The sequence below is a fragment of the Phlebotomus papatasi genome, chromosome 2, assembly GCF_024763615.1.
Source record: "Phlebotomus papatasi isolate M1 chromosome 2, Ppap_2.1, whole genome shotgun sequence".
NCBI lineage: Eukaryota > Metazoa > Arthropoda > Insecta > Diptera > Psychodidae > Phlebotomus > Phlebotomus papatasi.
Window position 1 is genome coordinate 14,700,268 of NC_077223.1, and position 22,953 is coordinate 14,723,220.

Here is a 22,953-nt window from a genome sequence, read left to right on the forward strand (position 1 = left end):
AAAAAATTCGGAGAAAATTAATTTGCATCACAGGAAAACTGTCTCAAAAATTTTAGCGGGCTTTTTGGTTTATCCAATATCCAACCCTGCGCACTCAATCGGCAAATCGAGTTGTCAATTTTTTTTCAGTGAAAAAAGTGCTTGATGTGGAAAAATAGTGGAAAAAATATAAAATAATGCTGTAAAATACTTAAAACCTTACCAGGAAACAACTAGATAGTTCGCATCGCAAGAAGAGTCACAATGGCACAAATTCTTCAGGGAAGATTTGGGTAAAAAGCAGCTTTAGAAAGAATTTCTCTCAACCTAACCTTTTTGCCATTTATTTTTCCAAAAAATGCTTTTCTTGAGATTCTGTAGTTATTTACAATTGCTATTAGCGCAGAAAAAGCACATAAATATTACAGAAAGAATATTTAATATGGAGAAATTGACTAACATTGCGTGGTGTGAAATTTACATAACCATTGGGATTATTGCAGGTTCAACCTGAAGACCTCTCGTTCACTGAGGCCTCTTGTGTTGAATCTCTCTCGGATGAACTTCTCAACCCTCAATGGGAACCATGGCATCCGGCATCCCCAACGGAGGATTCTGCAACCAAGCAATGTGCCTCTATATATGACTCCAAGGCGAACTTATGCAATGATTGTGGCCAGGATTCTCCGTGGTGCCCTCAAATTACGGTATCTTGTTCTGGGCGGAGCCATTGGGGGTGGAATGACTCTGAATAAGGTAAAAAACTTAGTAGAATACCCAGCAAATCTGCTTTTTGTAACACAAATCCCCTCGTAGAAATATGAAGAATGGCGTGATGGACTTCCGGACATGAAATGGCTAGATGATGTCCTGCCCGACAATGAGCAGTGGCACAAATTCTCCAAGAGTTTAATGTCTGTGGGTGAAGCTGTAAGAGATTCAATTGAGATTGATCCACGTCTGAAGAAGATCAGCGAAGAAAAACTTGCCGAATGGCGTGCGTGGTTCGACAATCGTCTGGACAATGCCATCGAAGCAGCAGAAACCACAACAAATCCTACAGTTGAAGGTAAGCCTACCTCACGACCTGCAAAAAAAGTCCATCTCATCGTTTCAAGAATGATGAAGCTCATTGATTCAGTCCATTTCTTTTCTGTCTTCTAAATGGAATGAAAACAATTTTTCTCTCTTGTTTTAGGTTCATTCCAGACACTCTCTGATATAATTTCCGATATGTATGGAGGTAATAAATTATCCCAAAAAAAATCCAAAACGTCCCAAAAAAAAAATTCCCAACATCATTCTTGAAGCTTTCGAGGTGAAGAACTACCTCGGATTTCAGAGAGCGTTGAAAATTTCACGGCATTTTCTCTTCTGTGATAGTAACTAAGGAAGAATTGAAGGCGAAGCATCTGGTGGAGACTAAGGGGATGTCAGGAGCTGAGGAAGCTCACCGGAAGCATCAGACAATGCAGCAGCAGATTGAGGAACTTCAGGCAGAAATGATGACGGTGCAGCTCAAGTACCAGAAGGAATTGGAGAAGCTTGAACGAGAAAATAAGAATCTGAGGCAGCAGTATTTGATTCTCAAGTCAAATCGGAAATCTGGAGCGAAAAAAATCAAAAAGAGCCTCATTGACATGTACTCTGAAGTCCTGGATGAACTATCTGGGTGAGTTTCTATTTTTTTTATAATTAATCCCATGTAACAAAATTGGATAATACCCAACGCACAGTAACTTTTGCTTTGTAAACATGTTTTTGACATTTCAATAAGAATGAATGAGATCTATATCTAGTCATCTCGCTCATTCTCATAGGAAATTTTGAAAACATGTTTATAAACAAAAGTTATTATGCGCTGGGCATAAGTCATAAGAAACATTGACGTAATAATAACGTAATATTATATTTTGCACTATGCGATTTATCAAGTAAGACTTGATAAATCGCAAGCTTATTTTCCTTGCATTTTTATTTAAAAAAATAAAAAAGTTAAAGGGATATTCTGCATTTATGTAAATAATCTGACTCTGGTAGAAAACTGAATTAAAAAAAAAGAGGTGGCAAAGCGTTTCAGGCTTTGCGAAATGCTCGAACGCGTAACTTTCTAATCATTTACCGTTTACCGGTTCTCAACCGATTTAGGGGCGACTGACTGGGGCAAAATTTGTCAAAACGAAAATTTCAATATTCACTATTTTCTAAAATAAAAGAGACTCAGGCTTGAAATTTTTATTATAGATAGGGTAAGTGTGCCAAATTTCGGCATAGTTGCATGCAAGCGTCAAAGTCTTAAGTTTGAAATGTAATATTTTAAATTCAAATTGATTTTTTTTATTCTTTTTTCTGAAAGAGTGTTGCTTGGAATCTTGTAAAGAGTTTACCGTCTTTATTTACTCTAAAATCATTCTTAATACATTTTAAAATGAATAAAAATATAGACATAGCTTTGGTGCCCTATTTCGGCCACCTTCATTCTCATAGTTCCTTGCCCTTCGGGAATTCTTCCAATATCTTTTTCACGTCATCTCGTTTGTCGAATCTACATTTTTTGTTATTCTTTTGCATTGTATAGCCTCTAGAGTACGTAAAATCTAAAAGTTAATTGAAATTCGAGGAACAAAAAAGGTGGCCGAAATTGCAAGCTGGCCGGAATTTGGCACACTTATCCTAGCCTTCATGAACCTTCTTAAACTTGCAAAGTTTCAAGGGATTCGAGGAAGGATTATGTAAAATAAAAAATAATGAAATTTTGAGCCCTATTTTTGAAATATTTGGCTTACAGAAAATATCAATACTGATTACCTCAATTTAAGCACATTTCTCGTTAAGATAGAGGAAAATGATCTTCGACAAAGTTGTAGAGGAATAAATTTCCTATAAAAATATGTCTATTTGATATTTTTATCGTTTCCGAGAGTAAAACGTCACAAATTATCCGAAGACTGACAAAATTTGCCCCAGCAATTTTGAGAATCTCCACAAAATCGACTTTTAGAAAATGATTCGAAAATCACATTTCTTTCGAGATAGAGGAAAATAGTCTTCTGCAATGTTGTAGAGCAGTAAATTTCCTATAATAATATGCTCATTATAAAATGTTTAAGTTTTCTCAGAGCTCGTGAAAGAATTAAATATGCGTTTTGACAAGTTTCGCCCCAGTCTCCCTTAAACCTATTTGTAAATCACTCGAAAGTTCTCACAAAATAATTTCAAGAGTAATAAAATTGATTTTCGGACAAAAATTACTTATCGGTTCATTACCGGTTCACAATCGATTTGAACGGATTTCTAAATCACTCAAAACATTGCCCAGAATAACTTAGGACTAATATAATTGTATTTAGAATAAAAATTAGTTATCGGTTTTGAATCGGTTCATTACCGGTTCAAAACTGATTCGAGCCGGATTAGTTTTGTCGGAAATTCCAAGACCTTTCCAATGAGCCGAAGCATGACCCCATTCTCCTGATAAATGAACTCTCTAGAGCCGTTTTTAATCTTTGACCTTGAAAACCCGTTATTACGAATGATTCAATGGTTTATTCGTATATGGACAAATGTCCGCCATGGTAATCTCTACAACATATCCAAAAATTAAAAAAAAATCGTACGACGCGTTTTCGAGCAATCCCAAAATACATGGTTTTGGAGGGGTTGGGGAGGGGTGGGGGAAAAATGAGGGGCATGTTAACGATCCTTGGGTCAACTTATGGGTGGGTCCCCCGAAGTTCTCAAGTCGCTATCTCTTACCGTTTGGCCTCTAAAGCTGGCGACAGCCGGACGGATAGACGGACAAACAGCATGAATATTTCTCATTCAAACTAGGGTAAGAGTGCCAAATTTCGGCATAGTTAATTCATATTGATATTTTTTGTTACTTCCTTTTCGGGAAGGTTGTGTAGAATCTTGAAAACTAGTTTATCATCTTTGTTTTCTTTAAATTACTTCCTAAAATATTGAAAAATTAATAATAATATGATGGACATAGCTTTGGGTAGTATTCCGGCCACTTTGTGTGAAATACCGGCCACCTTATTTTCTGACCATCTTTTGTGACACAACGGATAGAAAATTTCAAAACGTCAAACGGAACGAGTTTAATATTTAGTTTAATACGTTTATATGACCCACAAGCCCTGAGATCTTCCGTGTAATTTGTCGTGAAGACCAGAAGAGTAGCATCTCAAATTTACACGCAGATTCCCGTAGCAATTTGCCCTTCCTGAACTCTTCCAAGGCCTTTTCCACATCATCTTTTTCATAGAAGCGATGGTTTTTTTCTCTGGACATTGTAGAATTCAGAAATTGAAAAAAAATACAAAATGAATAAGATATTTAGGAAAGCAAAAGATGCTGCCGGAATAGGCAACACTACCTCACCGGAGAGACGCTCACAAAGTATATACTTTTTTACGCGAAATACAGGATCCAGCTGGGAAATTTTACCCGAAATTTAAAGATAGATTCAGTATTAACATAAAGAGAAACAATCTTTAATGAAAACTAATCAATTTTCATGAAAAACCCCAAAGGAAAACCTTCTGCACTTCACCACAAATCACAAGAATCCTAGAAACACAATCGATCTGTCACATTTTTTGTAAGACTCTTTCCACACTGAATTTTACAACGCAATTTAAATTAAAATTATACCTAAAATTAAACGGTCTTTGTGTTAATACATCCTAAAATGAATAAATATTTAGAATAGAATAGAATAGAATATTTATTTGGTTAATGCCCCGGTTGAATGCAACAAGTTGGGACTATACAATATTATACATTTTAATATAAAAGACAGATATGTTTACAACAAAAAGTATACAATCAGATGCTTAACAAGACGAAAAAAATGGAAGTGCTACAGAGTTGTGATAAAAATTAATTAAATATTTAAATTTTAATATTATTAATTTAGCGTTTGATTGGCAGATGATATCAAGTGTTGAATAAAGTTTCATGTTAAAAGCAAAATGAATTCATTGACTATTCGAAGATTGCATACATAATTTTAATAAATTTATTTGCATGGCCGAAATTACACTCAAAGTGGCCGAAATTAGAAGCTGGCCGAAATTTGGCACACTTATCCTACCCGGATTGTAAATTTCAAGATTTTACCAAGAAATTCAAAAGAAATCGAAAATTCAAAATCGGTTGAGAAATAAGCCTTCCATTATTGAGATTTTACCTTCAAAACCGTAACGGGAAAATGTAAAAAAAAAATTCCTCTAGAAAACTTTGTAAATAAAATTTATGTTTTTGATTAGAAAAATCTTCAATGTTGAGTTTTCCGAGGAAAATTTCTGATGAGTAAATTCACAATACCATTTCTAACTAACGCTTTCAAATACTTAAAATTCTTAATGAAAACGTAAAATTAACGGTAATACAAATAACTGCCATCAAAGTCATTTTAAAACGTAAATATTACGTTTCTTACATTAAAAATGTTCAATTTGGTCAGAAAATATTTGCAATTGTTCTTAGAGTTTACTTGAGAAGCAGACTTTTCAAGAAGTTACCCGGAAATTTCAGATACGATACCAATTACACGATGGCTGACCATTTGCCACGAGTGGTTGTTGTTGGTGACCAGAGTAGTGGTAAAACTTCTGTGCTAGAATCTATTGCCCAAGCTAGAATCTTTCCCCGTGGAAGTGGTGAAATGATGACTAGAGCGCCAGTTAAGGTCACCCTTTCAGAAGGTCCCTACCACTTGGCCAAGTTCAATGACTCAGAACGAGAATATGATCTGACGAAGGAATCAGAATTGGCTGAATTGAGGCGTGAAGTAGAACTGAGAATGCGTCATTCGGTGCGCGGTGGAAGGACAGTGAGCACAGAGACCATCTCGATGACGGTGAAAGGTCCGGGATTGCAGCGAATGGTGTTAATTGATCTGCCGGGAATTATTTCGACAGTGACAGTTGATATGGCTGCCGACACAAAGGATTCTATTCATCAGATGACCAGGCATTATATGAGCAATCCAAATGCTATTATTCTTTGCATTCAAGATGGTTCAGTGGATGCTGAGAGGAGTAATGTAACAGATCTCGTATCACAGTGTGATCCTTTGGGGAAGAGAACAATCTTTGTGCTGACCAAAGTGGATTTAGCTGAGGAGTTGGCAGATCCTGATAGGGTATGTTTATTTTATTTACAAATACAATTCTTTTTCGCAGCTTTCGCAGAGAATAAGTGTTTAAAATTTGTGAATACGCTCAAAAAGTAATTTGGTCACTCCTTAAAAAAATAAGCCACGCCCTTTTAGCACGTTTATAAAGCAGTTATTGCATTTTTAATGCAATAGGGTGGAGTAACCACTTATCGCTACTTTTAGAAAAATGTGAAATTAATTTGATTATAACTTTTGACCCCTTATTATAAGATATCTCAAATTTTGACACAAAGTTACTGAGATGTATTGACTCCAGATTCGTCAAAAAAGTAGTACTCCAATTTAATGCTGAACTACTTAAAAAACTGATTTGTATTAACAATGCAAAAATAATGAAATTTGTCGCCACTTATTACCACTTTTCGCCAGTTTTGTAACCACTTCTCGCCACCCTCTTGAAATCGTCCAAACCCGATTATTTTGGGCAATATTATGCAAAGAATACATTCAGAATTTCTTTTTTTCTCATGACCACCTTATTATTACTCACTTTAAATGTATTTTCTTCCGTTTTATTGGAGAAATCAAATTATTAGACTATTGCAGAAAGTAAACAAATCAGATTTGACAACTGAGAATCTACGAAGTGAAGTTAGCGTCGCCTATTAAAAAGCAATGGCGACAGGTGGTAAAATCAATTCAAAACATTACCACTTTCCGCCATGCCTCATTTTTACATAAAAATAATATTAAATGAAATATTAATAAACTAAATACAAATTTTATGTATTCTACGAATGTAATTAAATATGCAACAGACAGATTATTTATCCAAAAATGTAAATTTTGTTTGATGAAAATTTGATGGCACTTGTTATATTTGGTAAGAAATATTAAATTCGATGCACTTGCTTAAAATATTGCTCTAAAAAATGCTTAAAATCGCAAATCCAAAACGAATAATTAATATTTTTCGACTCTATACGTAGCAGCAATAAAAATACAAATAATTTTGCGGCTCATTTATTTCATAAATCGTGAAAAATAGCGATTTCAATATAGGTGGCGAGAAGTGGGGCACTGGCGAGAAGTGGTGATTCCACCCTATTTCTATGGGAACATTCTTTTATCTAGTTTTTTTATAAATTGCACAAGAAAAAAATATACAAATCGGAGTTTCTGGATGGAGAAAGAAACATGATAAAGTGGGCGTGACTTCTGTGGGGAGTGTTTTGTCTAACATTCCTTGGAGAAATGGGAGCAATATTTTGCATCTATCCTTCCTTTTAGATTCGTAAAATCTTGGCCGGAAAGCTCTTTCCAATGAAAGCCCTAGGATATTTTGCCGTTGTAACCGGAAGGGGTAGAAAAGATGATTCAATAGAAACCATTAGAGATTACGAGGAGAGATTCTTCAAGACCTCAAAGTTATTCCAGTAAGAATCTTCAAATCCTTGGCCTTGTCTTTTTTCAATTCAGAATGTTAATATTTTAGTCGAAGTGGAACAGTAATGCCTCATCAAGTATCCACGAGAAATTTGAGTCTTGCCGTTGCCGATAGATTCTGGAGGATGGTACGTGAGACGATAGAACAACAAGCAGATGCATTTAAAGTGACACGTTTCAATCTCGAAACTGAGTGGAAGAATAACTTTCCCAGACTGAGAGAATCTGGTCGGGATGAGTTATTTGAGAAGGCTAAAGGTGAAATTCTCGATGAAGTGGTCAACTTGTCTCAGATTTCGGCCAAGAAGTGGGAAGAGGTTATTCTCAATACTCTCTGGGACAAGCTCTCGAGTTATGTCTTTGAGAATATCTATCTCCCAGCTGCACAATCAGGATCGCCAAGTAAGAAGCCTGCCCATTTTTTTCAGATGACGTGTTGTGTGTAGTGACTGCTTTTCCAGATTCCTTCAATACCATGGTGGACATCAAGCTGCGTCAATGGGCAGATCAATCACTGCCAGCTCGTGCTGTAGAATCTGGTTACGAAGCCCTTCAGAAGGAGTTTTTGGAGCTTCTGGAACTGGCTAAAAAATCTCCAGATCACGATGACATCTTTGATAATCTGAAAGCTGCAGCTGTGGATGAGGCTATTCGCCGATATACGTGGGAAGATAAGGCTATAGATATGCTCCGAGTGATTCAACTTAACACTCTGGAAGATCGTATTGTTACTGACAAAGGTGAATGGGATCAGGCAGTGCGTTTCTTTGAGGCTTCGGTGAAGGAGAAGCTGAACCTGACAGAAAATACCATGGCTGAGATGTTTGGACCATCAGCATGGCAACGATGGACCCAGTGGAAATATGCAACAGATGAACAGCAGAAGAGACGCAATGTCAAAGGGGAATTGGATAAAATACTCGTCAGTGACTCGGTAAGTCAAGAATTGATAAACTGTTTAACTTTATCCTTGATTAATTCTCCCTTGCTTTACTGCGAATTCAACTAGAATGTTTCTCCTGAGAACGAATCCTCTTTAAGGTATAAGACCAATCCAATCCAATTCAATCCTCTTTTAAGCTGATTAAATATTTTTTACTACTCGAACTTAAAGAGAGGGCAGTCATAATCCACTTTTTCTTTCAACTTGTGACACAGTTAGAGGCCAAACGATATGAGATATCGACTTCTGGTCTTCGACGACCCCCCCCATAAGTCAACATTATCCAGGACAAAATCTAATCGGCCCTTGTTTAAGGGGCGTTTTCAACCGATTTGCTTAAATTTGTATTTTTTTTTCCAAATATTTTGAAATTTCTAACCCAACCGCATCGAACTTAACTGTTTCCGGGCCGCAGCATATGCTGCAAACCAATTTCACAATTTTTTATTCAAAAATATTTAAGCTCAGGAATTAATTGAGGTCTTGCAAAAAATATCTTACATTAGGACATCCTTATAGTTTGTAATCATCCACAAGAATAGGATTTTTATCAGTTCTGAATAATTAAAAAAACATCGTTTTTCACAGAACATTCATATGCTGCTTTGGGTACTCAGAGTCCCAAAAGAGACGAAAGAGTTAATCGGTCGTGAGTCGCTACTATACCCATAATTAATGTATCTTTCTCAAAAATTTTTCAAACAGATTTTTTATTTATTCGAAATCTTGTGACACAGCTAGAGGCGAAACGGTAAGAGATATATACTTCCTGTCTTCGACGACCTCTCATATCATTGATTGGTCATTTTCTATTTTAAATAGTTTGAGTGGGAAAGGCCAACAAAAATTAATAAAGTTCATTTAAACCGGTTAATAAACATTAGGATTAGAGATACAGTCCGGTCCATTTGAAAATAGTAAGGGTTGGAATACAGTGGGTTGGTGTAGATACGGGACCATTAGAAAAATTTCAATCTCAGATACAATAGGGGAGACTGGGGCAAAAAGTCACAAAACGGATATTTTATTTTTTTACAAGCTACCCGTGCACCTCCGAAATTTCTAATTAGCACAGTTTTATAGGAAATTTACCGCTCTACAACTCTGTGAAAGTCATTTTCTTCTATTTTGTAAGGAAATATATTTATCGAGCCGTTTTCTAAAAGATAATTTTGTGATCATTCTCAAAAATGCTGTGGCAAATAGTATCAGGCATGAGATACTATCACATTTTGATTCACTTTATTACGGGATTCAGTAAATTTAAGTAAAATATCTAGATTACATATTTTCATAGAAAATTTATTCTTCTACACCTTTGTAAAACACCGCTTTCTCTACCTGAGCGAGAAAAGCGCATTTTACGATATTCTACAAAAAAAAAACACACACAAAAATTGCAAATCGTTTGACCAATGCAAACAACAAGCGGCGACACATAGCATTGACGTTTCTTTTCACCGTGAAACATCAGAAATTGTTTCGGTTTTTGTTATTTTTTGCTCCATAGCTTTTGTTACTTTTTACCCCAAGTGGTCGTTTTTAATAAAAGGATTTCTGGAGAAAAGAACTTTTGTGAAATTCTAAAATAGATAGCGAATTCGTATTCAAAGAATATCCAGTTAATTTGGGAAATATTCACCAGTGCATCAAATTTAATATAAGTAGCTGATAATTGATATCTTCTGCACGGAAAATATTTCAAAAATATGGCTAAAAATTTCGATATTTTTTATTTTCTAAATTCCTTGTTCAAATTCTAACAAACTTACGACATTGAAGAAGACCTATGGAGGCTGTCTATGGAAAAAAATTTTAAGCCGCTATCTTATTTATTTTGGCAGATATTGAATTTTGAAATTTTCGATCTGTGACTTTTTGCCCTAGTTTCCTCTATATATTAAAATTTCATCGAAATCGCTTTATAAACACCGAAAATGTAGTCCTGTCAAGTCATTTTTGATCATAGTACGGTTCAGGGAACATCGAGGGAGTAATGCGACCCACCGTTGGAAAGGTCTCGACCTCAGCTATAACATGCTAAAATTCAAAGAAAAAACATCGTCTAGTTTTCGAAATATTCGACATTGAATTTTTGGGGAATCTATTTTTCGATAATTCGGCCTCTTGGTTATTATCAGATGAAGTTAAGGTGTCGTAAGAGTTGTAGTACTCCACGAGAGGTTTCCAAAACACCAAAATTTTACAAATTCTGATAATTAGAACAGTAGATATGGAAAAAAATTGAAAATTCAATTTTGGTCCCCTTATAGCTCGGGTCAGAGGGGTCGGAGGAACTTAGTTTTTTTTAATCAAAAGCTCTTAGGACCAACTATAACATACTAAAATTTGAGATCGATCGATGTCATAGGGGTTGAATCATTGAGAAAGAAAATTTTGGGTATCGACATTTAACCTTTACGAAAACCGCTTGTCGATATTTCTCACCGTTTTCTCTCCAGAAGTGATTATACGATGGACGGGATGGGACGGGACGTCCACGTAAATCGATTTTTAGCGAATATGATTTTAGTGATATATGAGTGTCAAAACGTGTAAATCCAAAATGTGCACTTGATCTGACGAGGTCGGATTTCACCTGTGACCACAAAAGCTAAGATTGTAAAGAATCACAGCTAAAATGATTAACTAAATCTTGAAAAAAAACACTAAAATTGTTTATTATTTAGGATTTTCGAGATCTTTGGGAATTGGGCTTTAATCTTCAGCCTAAGGTCCATATAACTTGGGAAGGTTCCCTTCCTTCGACAAGTAGGCCTTCACTTTATTAACTTTACTTCCTTCTATCCTTTCAAAAACATGTTTTTTGGTATGTTCAATAATCATATAGTTTTTATTATCAGATCCATCAGATCTCTTTGAAGGTATTTTGAAGTTAATCATCCTAGATCTAGGCTTACTTTTAGGATAATAGTCTTGAAGCATTTTTAATAAAATGGTTCTTAACTCTTTCCGGACCACAACATATCCAGCGAATGAATTTCAGAAAAAACTCACTTTATTGTAAGTCTTAGTGGTCAAATATGATACTTTTGTAGAAAAAGAAATTTCTCCGCCTCTGGGAAATTGGAAAACTCATGGGAACTCTCGTCCCCAAAAGAACGAAAAGGAGACAAACTTCAATTTTCCAAAAGCCAATAATATCAATTTTGTGAATTATTATCATACTTATTGGCCCCGGGAGGTTCTTCCTTATTCTGGTCTAGAAATATCAAAAAAGTCACAATGTGCAAGGAAGCAGAAAATCGAAAATTCTCGATTTTTGACCAAAAATATCTAAGCTCAGGAGTTAATTAGGATCCTGCAAAAAATATCCTAGATTTGGACATCCTTATAGTTTGTACTTATCCAGAAGAATCGGATTTTTATCGATTCTAGATAGTCTAAAAAAATTGTTGTTTCCATGGGTACCCAGAATCCCAAAGGAGACGAAAGAGTTAAAGTGGTTAAAGTAAAAACTAAACTGATTGACGAACATTTGGCTTCGTTGAAAAGGTCTTCTGAATCACTGATTGTTCTTATCACTTAAGATACTTAATAAACATTAGCTGCAGCAGAACAGGCAGTATTTTAGCAAAACCGAAATCAATGACAAAGGAAATATTAATATTTATAACTTTTTTTTTATTTTTTCATTTTATTTTATTGAGGAAATTGATTTTTTATTGACAAAAAATTGATCTTCTACACACCATTTTGAATAATAATTTAATTTTTTACTGACCAATTGTCATCTTGCATTAGAAACATCCACCAACGCTCAGCTACGATGAATTGACAACGGTGAGGAAGAATCTTCAGCGTGCTGGACTCGAAGTTGATACAGAATATATACGTGAGACATGGTATCCTGTCTACCGACGTCATTTCCTGCAACAAGCTCTCCTGAGAGCCTATGACGGTCGTAAGGCCTACTACCTCTATGTAACCCAAAATCGAGATCGTGGTGACTGTACTTTAAACGTCAATGACATCATCCTCTTCTGGCGCATTCAACAAGTGATGAAAGTAACAACCAATGCACTGCGACAGCAGGTGATAAATCGTGAGGCTAGGCGTCTGGATAAGGAAATCAAAGCGGTTCTGGATGAATACAGCGAAGATGAGGACAAGAAAATTCAATTGCTGACGGGAAAACGGGTCTCTCTTGCTGAGGAATTGCGTAAGTATCTTTGCCTTTTTTTATTTTTCAGAATATTTTAAAGTAGAATTCTAAGTCCCTTCACTGTTTTTTTTTGGAATTAGTTCGAGTTCGGAAAATCCAGGAGAGACTTGAGGAATTCATTAATGCCCTCAACAAAGAAAAGTGAACATAATTCCTGAGACAAACAACATCGTTTAGCTTCTCTTATTTGAGTATTGTAATTTTTTATGTTTTTTTTTTATAATTTCCTTTTTTTTTCGATTCACGCGCCAAGTGGATCCCGATGTGGATTTAATCTTGATCCAATTATCGAGAAGAAAATCCTCTACAAAAGTCACACAGCTTAAAGTAATGATTTAAAAGTCCGGGAGATATACAATTCCCAACAGTTAATTTGTTAAAATTCAACAGATTATTTAATTAATAAAAAAAATTGTAGCTTATCAATTAACCAGGTACTTGAACACACATAAATCCTATTTTTGTCCACGTCTTAGACACTTGAAGAGTCACCTTCCCATTCGTGAGCGATTAGGGCACGTCTGAGTCGCTTCCAGAATAACTTTCGTTCCTCCTGGAGGGATTTGTCGGGTACTTCCTTTTCATCTGATCCCTTTACGTGTTCTTTTCGGCGACGCTTACTCGGTGTCGGCCATCGAATGTAGGTTTTGGTGCGCATAAGAAATTGCAATGTCTTTGGGCGCTTCCTCTTAGGAACATCTTCCAGAAGGATGAGTACAAGTTGCTCACGGCACGTTTCTAAAAGCCTAAAGAAAAAAATTGGGGAAAAGTACGGTAGATGCACAAATTTTGTTAAAAGCGTCCCCTTACCTGTGTTGAGCAAGATGCATCTCAAACTGACACCATTGACTGAGTAGGAAGCTCTGACTGATGACAAGGAGGAGGCATCGCGATCTGTCCATGCAGGAAATGATATTTTCCAATATACTAACGCCCACCTGGAAATCTCTTTCGTGCATACAAACACTGATTTCGCGTCTGCCTTCGATGTTAGGCAGAAGCTCCTCTAGCACCCAGGCTCTGTTCTCATCGCAGAAACTCACAAAGACATCATACGTGAAGGCATCAGTTGACGTTCCCTGACGCACTTTTTCCTTTTCTTTATCAAGGAAACTCAAAATTGTGGCATTCTTGATGATGATTAGGAAATATCTAATGTACCACCATTTGTAGTAGCCAAAACAGAAAACCGTCAACAGGACAAAGGCAACAATGAGGATGGTGACTAAAGAATTGTTAGCCTGTCTCAGACCACTGACCAAGTTTGGCCAATTGGAACGATCTGTGAGGCAACTTTCGATTTCCGAGAAGAAATGTTCCCTATTGGTGCTCGAATTGATGCAGCGATAGTCATTCTCCTGGAAGTCCAGAAGTTGAAATGTAAATATGATCTCTGTGGTTGTTCGAGGCTGAAACCGTTGAGGGCATCGTCGAAAGTATGACGGTGGAGTCTGACTCGTGCAGTTTTCATCGTCTTTCAACTCAACTGCCCGGAAGCCATTCCTTTGTGTTTCAGCACCAAGACGATCAAATTCAGCTTTTGAGATGTACTGAAGATCATATTTCACTTTGGCATCGATCATGTTAACGTAACTACTGTTCATTGACTTTACGTACTCGTAGTACATTCGTGAAGGTAGGTCATAAATGGCCAGGGTCGCTTCGAATACTAAAAAAAAGAATTTTGGAATGTAATGAACAATATGAATGAAGAATCGTTATGATTCAGAGAGAAGTTAGACACCCGAAAAACTCGAAATAACTTTAAAAAAATAATAACACTCAAAAAAAAAGTAAAGAGTAAAACATATTCGAATCGATGTTAAATTAACTCTTTTTCGTTGTGATTTTCGATTAACTATATCTTAGAGTTGATTTTACTTTTAAATAACTCTTTTAAAGAGTGAAAATAACTTGTTTTAAGAGTTAAAATAACACGTTTCAAGATTTAAAATAATGCTATTTAGAGTTAAAATAACCCTTTCAAATCTCAAAATGGATAGATTTTGTAATTTTATGTTTTATTTTATTTTATCATTTCCTTTATTAATATTTTCTTGATCTTAAGTTCATGAAACACTGTTACGCTATTTCTAATTGATGTTTTCTATAATGAACTTTGTCACATAAAAATCTTCTTGACTGAAGTATATTCTTAAAACGAAAACACTTAAGCATATACTTCAGTTGAGATGAAATTTTAGATCGAAAAAGAGTAACCCCATATGCCCGAGAAACGCTTCGCGAATCTGGAGAAAGTTTAGTCAGTAAAAATAGGAATGAGTTACGCTTTGAAATTATATAATATTCATTTAGTTTATTTTCAGTAGGTCTTCTAAAGACCGTTCAAAACCAGTATATTGTAAATGTATTAAACCATATTCGAGATTATTATTTTAATATTTATTTTTTTAAAGTTTACGACTTAAGCCGAGAGACGGCTTAACGTAATTAATCCAAAATAATAAATATTATAATCACAATAAATTAATTCTCAATGGAAAACATCGGCTTCTGATTCAATTGTACGCATGATACCGTTTCTTGGCTCGTAGTGAGTAAAAAACGAGTTGAAGTGCTCATGGCAATTGGTTAAGATCACTGGTAAAGACAATCAGAGGCGGTGCCTTCATAGCTCAATTGGTAGAGCATTCGCCTAGATAGCGAAAGGCCCCCAGATTAAGCCTGAGTTGAGGCAAGAATTTTTCCTGTCTTTATTTAGGTGAAAATTGTAGAGTTGGGTATCACTAGTTCTGATTGTCGCCTCTCTCTCTCTACGCACAAATACAAAAATGTTTACATTTTTCTATCAATTTACATTTTCTACAAATCTAGATGACATTTTCATCAGTTTCTGACTAATTCGTCTCTCGGTTTAAGCCGAGAAACGGCTTAGTTTGTGGGGAAACTGGTGGGAATTTAGTCAAATCATTATTTTGATATTAACTACGTAAAGCACTCTCTCGGTTTAAATCGTAAGTGTATCTACGGCATAAAGCCCTAAGTAAACTTAGGTTAACTCTCGGGAATACTTAGCCTGTAAAATTTGGATTGACTAAAGGTTTAGCCGAGTTCCTGAATGTCTGAAAATCTTAACTTGCGAGCAATTTTATTGCTTTTTGAGAGCATAATAGGTTATTTGTCCTTAATAATCCAATCCTAAGTTAATTTTTTCCGAACAAATCGTAATTGATAAAAAATTAGAGTAGTTAAGCCATATAGCTAAACCTTTAACTAAACCTCTGAAGCCCGTAAAAGATTTATCCCAAACTAGCTTAGGATCCTCAACTACACTGAGAAAAAAAGAGGGTGCGATTAACCGGATTAACCTTTTTTCCTCATAACTTTAACACTTTTTAGGTGTAAAAATATATCTACATTTTTAAATGTTAATTTTACACCTTTTTAAGGGTAAAATTAACATGAAAAAGGGTAACTTTTACCCCAAATACACCTAAAAAGGGTAATATTTACACCGATTTCGGATCAATACTCCAGGGTAAAATTAACATTTCCGGAATGTTATTTTAACTTTTTCGGATTTCTCTCAGTCAGTGTACACGTACCTTGCATGAATTTCCTACATCTAATCCTTCATTGCTACATTTTAGAGGCTAAATATCCTCAAGGATCAGCCTGAGTTTATTTGGGTCCTAAGAGCACCATGGGGTCCTACTTTAGTTTCTTTTTGATTGTCTTACCTTCTTCCATCTTTTCGGGCAGTGGCATGGGCTTTATTTCAAAGCTAGGAGCCTCACGTTTCGAACGATTCTCATCAATATTATCATGGTAATGCTGAATGACTTCTTCAATGAGAAAGTCATTAATGTCTGGCATTGGATTTACGTAGATTGTGCAATTGATTGGGCGATTGTTATTGGCAGCCATATCAATAAATTCTCTCAGGATGCAGTTACAGATGAAGTCATTCTTGCCTAAGCCCAAAAATTCTAGCCTCTCGAAATCATCTAGCATCTGATGAGTCATCATATTGATATTGTTCTCTCTGTAAGAAAGAAATCAATGAGCCGTGGCATAATTTAGGGCAATTTACGGTCTTACCGAAGATTCAGGATACGAAGGAGTTGGTTCTTCTCAAAAACCCGAAAGTACCAATTTCCAATGTGATTCGCACTGAGATCTAGAATTTCCAGTTGAGGCGTATGGATAAATGTTGTGTTGGTTAGTTGATTTATGTTATTTCCACGTAGCATCAGCATTCTTAACTTTCGAAGATGTTGAAGCCAAGAAAGGTGTTTAACATTTGAGTCCTGGAACGACAGGATTTCTAGCTTATCTTCGAGGCCTTCAAATGTATTGACTTTCATGTTGCTCGTGAGAGCGGGATTTCCCGATATATCCAACACTTGAAGATTCGTTCCGTTGAACATTCCGTACCTAAAGTTCAGAAAAATAGGCGAAGAGTTACATGTAACTTGTCATGCATGAAAATATTCGTAGAATGAATTAATCTTACCCAATAATTTGGACGCCAGTATGACAAAGGCTCAACTGCTGGACAAGTCGAGGGAGTCTACTGAAAGCATGGGTACTGGCCGCTTCCACTCTTGTGTGTGAAAAATCCAGGAACTTCAACTTTTCAAGTCCAGCAAAAGTATCTGGAGCAAGTCGAACTCCACCAATAGCTCTCTCGAGGGCATCGTCCATGTGATATGGTGTCTCCCATAATTCTGGCGTATTAAATGCCACATCGAGGTGCATCAGACGAGGCAGAGATGAAAAAGTCTCCCCAGATAGCTCTGTTATTCGATTGTGGGACAGATAGAGCTTTCGGAGGCTTGTTAGGCCCTCAAAGGCCCCATTTGCAATTGTCTCAATGAAACAACTTCGCACATCAAGCTCCTTGAGTTGCTCTAAAGCTGGAAATATTGGGTGCTCAGAAGAATTGGGCTGGACTGTAAAAAGGCACACGGATAAATTCTCCGAACTGTAGGTACTTATGAAAATTAAAATTACGTATAAATAAAAAGAAAACAAAACGAAGAAAACACTTAAGTGGATTTGTTATTGCAATACGAGATACTTAACAATTTAATAAGTGGATCTTACTTTGTTATCACACTTGCACATTAAAATTTTAATATGATTCACATTAATTGTCGCTGGTGAAAGTCCAAATGTGTAATTTTTGTGTTTGAATCATTTTATATTCAAAATTTAATCTATTTGTTGATAAAAAGGTAGACTTGGCCCGCAAAATTTGATATAAATTGATTTATAGCATTAATGCGAAAAATTAATGCGATTTTCTCTTTAATTTTTTAATGTGAAAAATATTTATGCTTTAAGTAAATTTAAACTTATTTTTGCAGGCCAAGTCCACTTCTTTATCAATAAATAGAAAAACCCCAAATATTAAGTGACTCAAAGACACAAATAACATATTTGGACGCCCACAAGCGACAATTAATGTGAATCACATTAAAATTTTAATGTGAAAGCGTGATAACGCCGTTAGAAAAATTCAATCCTAAGTTTTTTTTTTTTTTTCAAAAAATCGTGATTGATAAGAAATTAAAGCAGTTAAGCCATATGGCTAAGCCTTAGGTTTAAAGCTCGTATTATGCTCAGTGCTTTTCTTACAACTTTTGAGTTTGGTCCCGGAGAAAAAGCTTTTAACCTTTGCCAAAGTTTGTAGTAATTGGCCTTATTTGCGGCGGAATGTTCGACTGGTTTTGCCTATTGCCTCTTTTAAGATTTAACTTTTTAAATATTTTAATAATTCATATCTTTTGCAATTTTTCAAAATTCTGGATAAATGCAAAATTTTTTGAAAACGTTCTATAATCTCTATTGCAACAAATACAATATCAACAGTGTTTCAACTGGTCATATTATTGGGAAAAATCTTTTATTCCTCTCTTCTATTCCCTCCGTTCCTTCCTTCCTTCAGGTCCCACGTTCGGGGCAAGGACTATGTCCCACACTCCCCTGTGTTCTCCGGTGAGAACACTCCCACGGAGGTTGAGATGGGAATTTGGGAGAGGTGGATGTGGCAGAGGTTACTCCGGAAAGCTCAGCACTGGGCTTGGTGTTCTTGGGGGCTCCCGGTGGCTTCAGTGGCTTCAATGCTTGGTGGTGATGATGGTGTTGCTGCTGGGGATTGGGCTGGTGGAGATGGGCGAGGTGATTGATGTTGCCTCCTCGGCGGTCAGTGGTGAAAGAGACCGATTGGCGCTCTTTTTCTTATCAGCTGCTACTGATTTTTCTACCTCCTCTCCTCGTCGCTAGCGCCCTCGTCGCCTCAGCAGGGCAACACACTCCACAGTTTTAAATTTAAATATGTTGCGCTCGCAACAATATTAAAGAAATGGCTAATTCATTAAGTTATTAAAAAATCGTCCTAAAATCGAAAATTGTTCAGAAAGTTCGTTTTTTTGAAGATTTGATTTTTATGCTATAAGTAACCTTTATCCATAATGCCTCTAACATAATTTTAGAATACTTGAGCATTTGAAATTAAAAACTGAATAGAAGGAATGAATTGTGGTCGTTAGCATATGGACAAAATTATCATCTGCTAATCCTATCTGAAAATAAAAGAATCCGCGTTATCGAATTTACATCCTATAACAAATCAATTAGAAAAAAAACTTCTTGAGCGGTTGAACTTTGACTTTACTAAAATTCGACGTGAACAAATTTTATCGGTCACAGGTGTTTATAAACGAAGTATTCACCTAGGTTACCTCAAAAACCTTTTCCTAGGTTACCTCTAAAAGCTGCCATTTTAAAAAAAAAACCCAAAAACATGATTTTGAAGGAGTAAGAAGAGTAGGGTAAATATCCTAATTCAAAACCATTTCCAGACGTTTTAACTTTGACAGAAGATTCAACACATTAAGTTCATATTTTTCTGATGAAAATTACATAAATTTGCTCCTTGAGTCTTCTAGAACAGAGGCGTGCAAGAACCGTTGAAACCGAATAAACGTCAAAAGAAACATGTAGAGTAAGTGTGCCAAATTCCGGCCAACTTGCAATTTCGGCCACCTTTTTTGCTCCTCGTATTTCCATGTACTTTTAGATTTTACGTACTCTAGAGGTTATACAATGCAAAAGAATAACAAAAAATGTAGCTTCGACAAACGAGATGACGTGAAAAAGATATTGGAAGAATTCCCGAAGGGCAAGGAACTATGAGAATGAATGTGGCCGAAATAGGGCACCAAAGCTATGTCAACATTTTTATTCATTTTAAAATGCATTAAGAATGATTTTAGAGTAAATAAAGACGGTAAACTCTTTACAAGGTTCCAAGCAACACTATTTCAGAAGAAAGAATAAAAAAATCAATTTGTATTTAAAATATTATATTTCAAACTTGAGACTTTGGCGCTTGCATGCAACTATGCCGAAATTTGGCACACTTACCCTCTACATCAATGGTCAAACGCTAACAGAACAAACTTATTTTGACGTTTATTGGGTTTTAACGGTTTTTGCACACCTCTGTTCTAGAATGTTACTGTTTAGTGAAAATTCTTTAAATATAATTGGAAAACTTCTAAAATACAAGAAAAATACACAAGTGTGAATTTCTGCTTTGAAAACAAATTAATCCAAATGGAGACAAGGTAATATCCTAATTGGAGACAAACAGTGTAAGTAAAACCACGATTCCAAAGTAGGATTTGTTCTTATTCCTGGTCTTTTCTCCTTTCCCACCTGAGGCAACAAGAATATCTCTAAAAAATATCATAATTCCGGTGTTTCCTATTGAAGCATTTGCAGACAGTTCATAAAACCCTTTTTTATTCACGAAATAGGTAATTATTTCATTTGAAAACTTTACGTGCCGTTAATAATAAAATTTTACACTTAATTTAACTAAAATTAGCCAGAAATATTACATAAATGTAAAAACAACGAATATTGTGTTTTTCATTGGAAAATATGGTCGATCGATGAAAAATTCGAAGGTGAAAAGGTACACCAAGTGAGAAATTACCAAATTAAAATTTGTGAATATGGATGGATTTTCGATTTCTTTGGAGCAAAATTAACAAAATAATGAAAATTTAATACTGTATGGGAAAAATGATGTTTCCATTAGGAGTAGCGAAAAGTTTCCATTTTGAACAGGTTTTGAATTAGCTTAATTTACCCTAAATGAGAAATTTGGAGGGATAATATTTTTATGGGGGGTCACCAAAGAGCGGAACTTGATATTTCTCACCGTTTGCTCTATAATTCGATGACAAATTTAAAAAAAGCAAATTGTATGTACTGCTCTCATGAGTTTGAGCAGAAAACAAATCTGAAAAACATTTAAATTTTCATGGACTTTACCCAAGAAGCCTAATGTTATCATCTAGCTGGGGGGTATATTTGGACTCTCTTTTATGTGTGTCTCATTAAGTACAAAAAGCAACCGACTCACGACGTTTTACTGGCATGATTTGCTTAATTTTTCTAATCAGCGCGAAGTTCGCAAATTGAAAAATATACCCCTTGCAAAGTATAGGATTTAAAAAAAAAGTATGCGATATGCTAATCGTATCTTAAATTCATATATGCAAAGAGAATTTATATAGCGATAATGTCCTATCAAAAAGTTGTAAAACACTCAAAAAATCGTAGAAATTTTTAGGTAAGGTGATTTTTTTTTGTTCATTATTCTTATCAATTTTTTGTTAACGGAAAAAAAATATTTTTTTGAGATTATTTTGTGTGTCTACGGGATCTGTTTACGCAGATAGTCAATGTTATCTCTTATCTAAGGATTATGACACTCTCTGATAATTCACAAGAAACTATTGAGTTTTGAGTCCATTGTAATATTCAGAATTTTTCTTTCTAAATCTTTGGAGTATTTGTTAGAAATCGAGTGCTTCTTGAAGTGGATGGAATCTTTATCATGGAGGTTCATATAGATTATCAAATTTTCTACATTATTTTTCAATTAATCCTATCGTTAGAGAAATTTGCAATGAGTTTCAGTATCTACGCATGGCGCTTCATAAATCATAGAATGATTAAAAATTTATCAACTCACATGAATAAATCTCATTATCGAGAGTTTTAAAGTAATTTCCAGTCAGTGATAGGTATTCTAGACTTCCCGTGACCAATTGTAGACTTTCAAATGGTATACGAGATAATCCATTTTTGGCAATCGATAGGAAGACTATGGGGAAGCTGCCCAATTGTCGCTCATGGAGGCGTTGTAGAATTTTCTCATAGATTTTTGACTCACTCAGTCTCATGGCTGATAAATCCAGGAAGAGGGAATTCTCTGGAATATGTTCATTGAGTGCAATAGCTTTGAAAATTATTAGCTGTAGGCTTCTTACCGGGTCTTCTGGGTGCACTTGTTCTCAGACTTCCATCGTTGTGTAGCCACCAAGATAGGTAAATTTCTGCCGGCCCAAGAATACAATCCGGACGACTAGTCTCAAGCTCTACTCCTAAATATTCTCCAGACCCTTGATATTCCTCCGATTGAGGTCCCTGTTGAGATGTTTCACCATATTCCACTGGAAGTTTTTCAGTAGTCACCAAATCCGCCGGAGACGCAAAATGATCAATTGTTTGTGCGGAATTGTCACCACTGGCACCCACCAATAATTCATCAACTAATCTGTTGTCCGGGATAAAATTTGTCGGTATTTTGCTATCTAAATTGTGGCTGTTGATGTGATAACGTTGGCCTTGGCTGTTCACATTTTCTAAATCCTCAACGTGACGTTCACCAGACCGTTCTTGTTGATGCGTTTCCGTGCCAATTTCTATCACAACGTGCCTCTTTCTCCTCCAAATATCCGGACACTCAATCATTTGTACAAAAGTCCCCACAAACACCACTAAAATCACTATATCTCTCACATTGGGACTCATTTCGTTCTGATGATTCACTCTTATAAGAAAATCATGCACAAACACTTTTAATAAAATCAGCCCTCAAGTGCCCTCAGTGCGTCCCAAAGGACAATCTCCGGGATCTATTCCTGGTTAAAACTGTTCAAGTTGTTCTCATACACATCTTTTTATTAATTTTTTTTGATAATTATCTCTATACTGGATTCTAGAATCCTAAAAATCGTGTTATTCGCAATATATTCCCTCATTGACTGACTCTAACTTGCGAACATACACGTTTTGCTATCAATTCTTTCCAAAATTATCGGTTTTCTTATCGTATATAGATGATAAGGGGATAATTAATTTTATTGTTTCACCGTTTCCTTTTGTTAGCTACCTGTTTTTCTTACAAATACTGCACACTCACGAATTTTACACCTTTTT

The 22,953-nt window shown here is 35.6% G+C and overlaps 3 protein-coding genes across 6 annotated transcripts in view; 1 reads left to right on the top strand and 2 right to left on the bottom strand.

Annotated features, from left to right (window-relative positions):
- The first annotated feature begins 93 nt into the window (after positions 1-93).
- Positions 94-13,110, top strand: LOC129802706 (dynamin-like 120 kDa protein, mitochondrial). Of its 2 annotated transcripts, XM_055848737.1 has the most exons (11): positions 94-272; positions 483-735; positions 796-1,048; positions 1,178-1,222; positions 1,363-1,651; positions 5,524-6,133; positions 7,400-7,545; positions 7,605-7,957; positions 8,017-8,489; positions 12,264-12,681; positions 12,765-13,110. In XM_055848737.1, exons 1-11 carry the CDS (start codon positions 244-246, stop codon positions 12,827-12,829), a joined length of 2,934 nt encoding a protein of 977 aa, XP_055704712.1. In that variant the 5' UTR covers positions 94-243; the 3' UTR covers positions 12,830-13,110. The 2 variants fall into 2 exon arrangements, with proteins under 2 accessions (XP_055704712.1, XP_055704714.1); XM_055848739.1 differs by lacking the exon at positions 1,178-1,222 and having other exon boundaries at positions 103-272.
- LOC129802705 (toll-like receptor 2) lies at positions 13,057-22,951 on the bottom strand. 2 transcript variants are annotated; one of them, XM_055848736.1, is made up of 7 exons: positions 22,002-22,951; positions 21,905-21,943; positions 17,162-17,600; positions 16,747-17,082; positions 16,386-16,690; positions 13,495-14,353; positions 13,057-13,430 (listed from the first exon to the last, which is right to left on the bottom strand). In XM_055848736.1, the coding sequence occupies exons 1-7, from the start codon at positions 22,543-22,545 to the stop codon at positions 13,157-13,159; spliced, it is 2,796 nt and encodes a 931-aa protein (XP_055704711.1). In that variant the 5' UTR covers positions 22,546-22,951; the 3' UTR covers positions 13,057-13,156. The 2 variants fall into 2 exon arrangements, with proteins under 2 accessions (XP_055704711.1, XP_055704710.1); XM_055848735.1 differs by having other exon boundaries at positions 21,704-21,943.
- Positions 14,853-22,953, bottom strand: part of LOC129802704 (dystonin) — a 150,580-nt gene continuing 142,479 nt past the window's right edge. For both annotated transcript variants that reach the window (XM_055848731.1, XM_055848732.1), the window contains exon 15: positions 14,853-14,933. In XM_055848731.1, coding sequence (XP_055704706.1) covers positions 14,868-14,933 — 66 coding nt within the window. In that variant the 3' untranslated portion in view covers positions 14,853-14,867. The remainder of the gene's footprint in view (positions 14,934-22,953) is intronic.

Bases quoted from the DNA above. Each gene is read 5' to 3' on its own strand.
- LOC129802705 (XM_055848735.1), bottom strand. From the start codon at position 22,545: ATGAGTCCCAATGTGAGAGATATAGTGATTTTAGTGGTGTTTGTGGGG. The intron at 17,083-17,161 runs GTAAGATTAATT...TCTGAACTTTAG, and splicing joins ACTGGCGTCCAAATTATTGG to GTACGGAATGTTCAACGGAA. The intron at 13,431-13,494 runs GTAAGGGGACGC...TTTTTTCTTTAG, and splicing joins ATGCATCTTGCTCAACACAG to GCTTTTAGAAACGTGCCGTG.
- LOC129802706 (XM_055848737.1), top strand. From the start codon at position 244: ATGGCACAAATTCTTCAGGGAAGATTTGG. The intron at 736-795 runs GTAAAAAACTTA...ATCCCCTCGTAG, and splicing joins GTGGAATGACTCTGAATAAG to AAATATGAAGAATGGCGTGA. The intron at 7,958-8,016 runs GTAAGAAGCCTG...CTGCTTTTCCAG, and splicing joins TGCACAATCAGGATCGCCAA to ATTCCTTCAATACCATGGTG.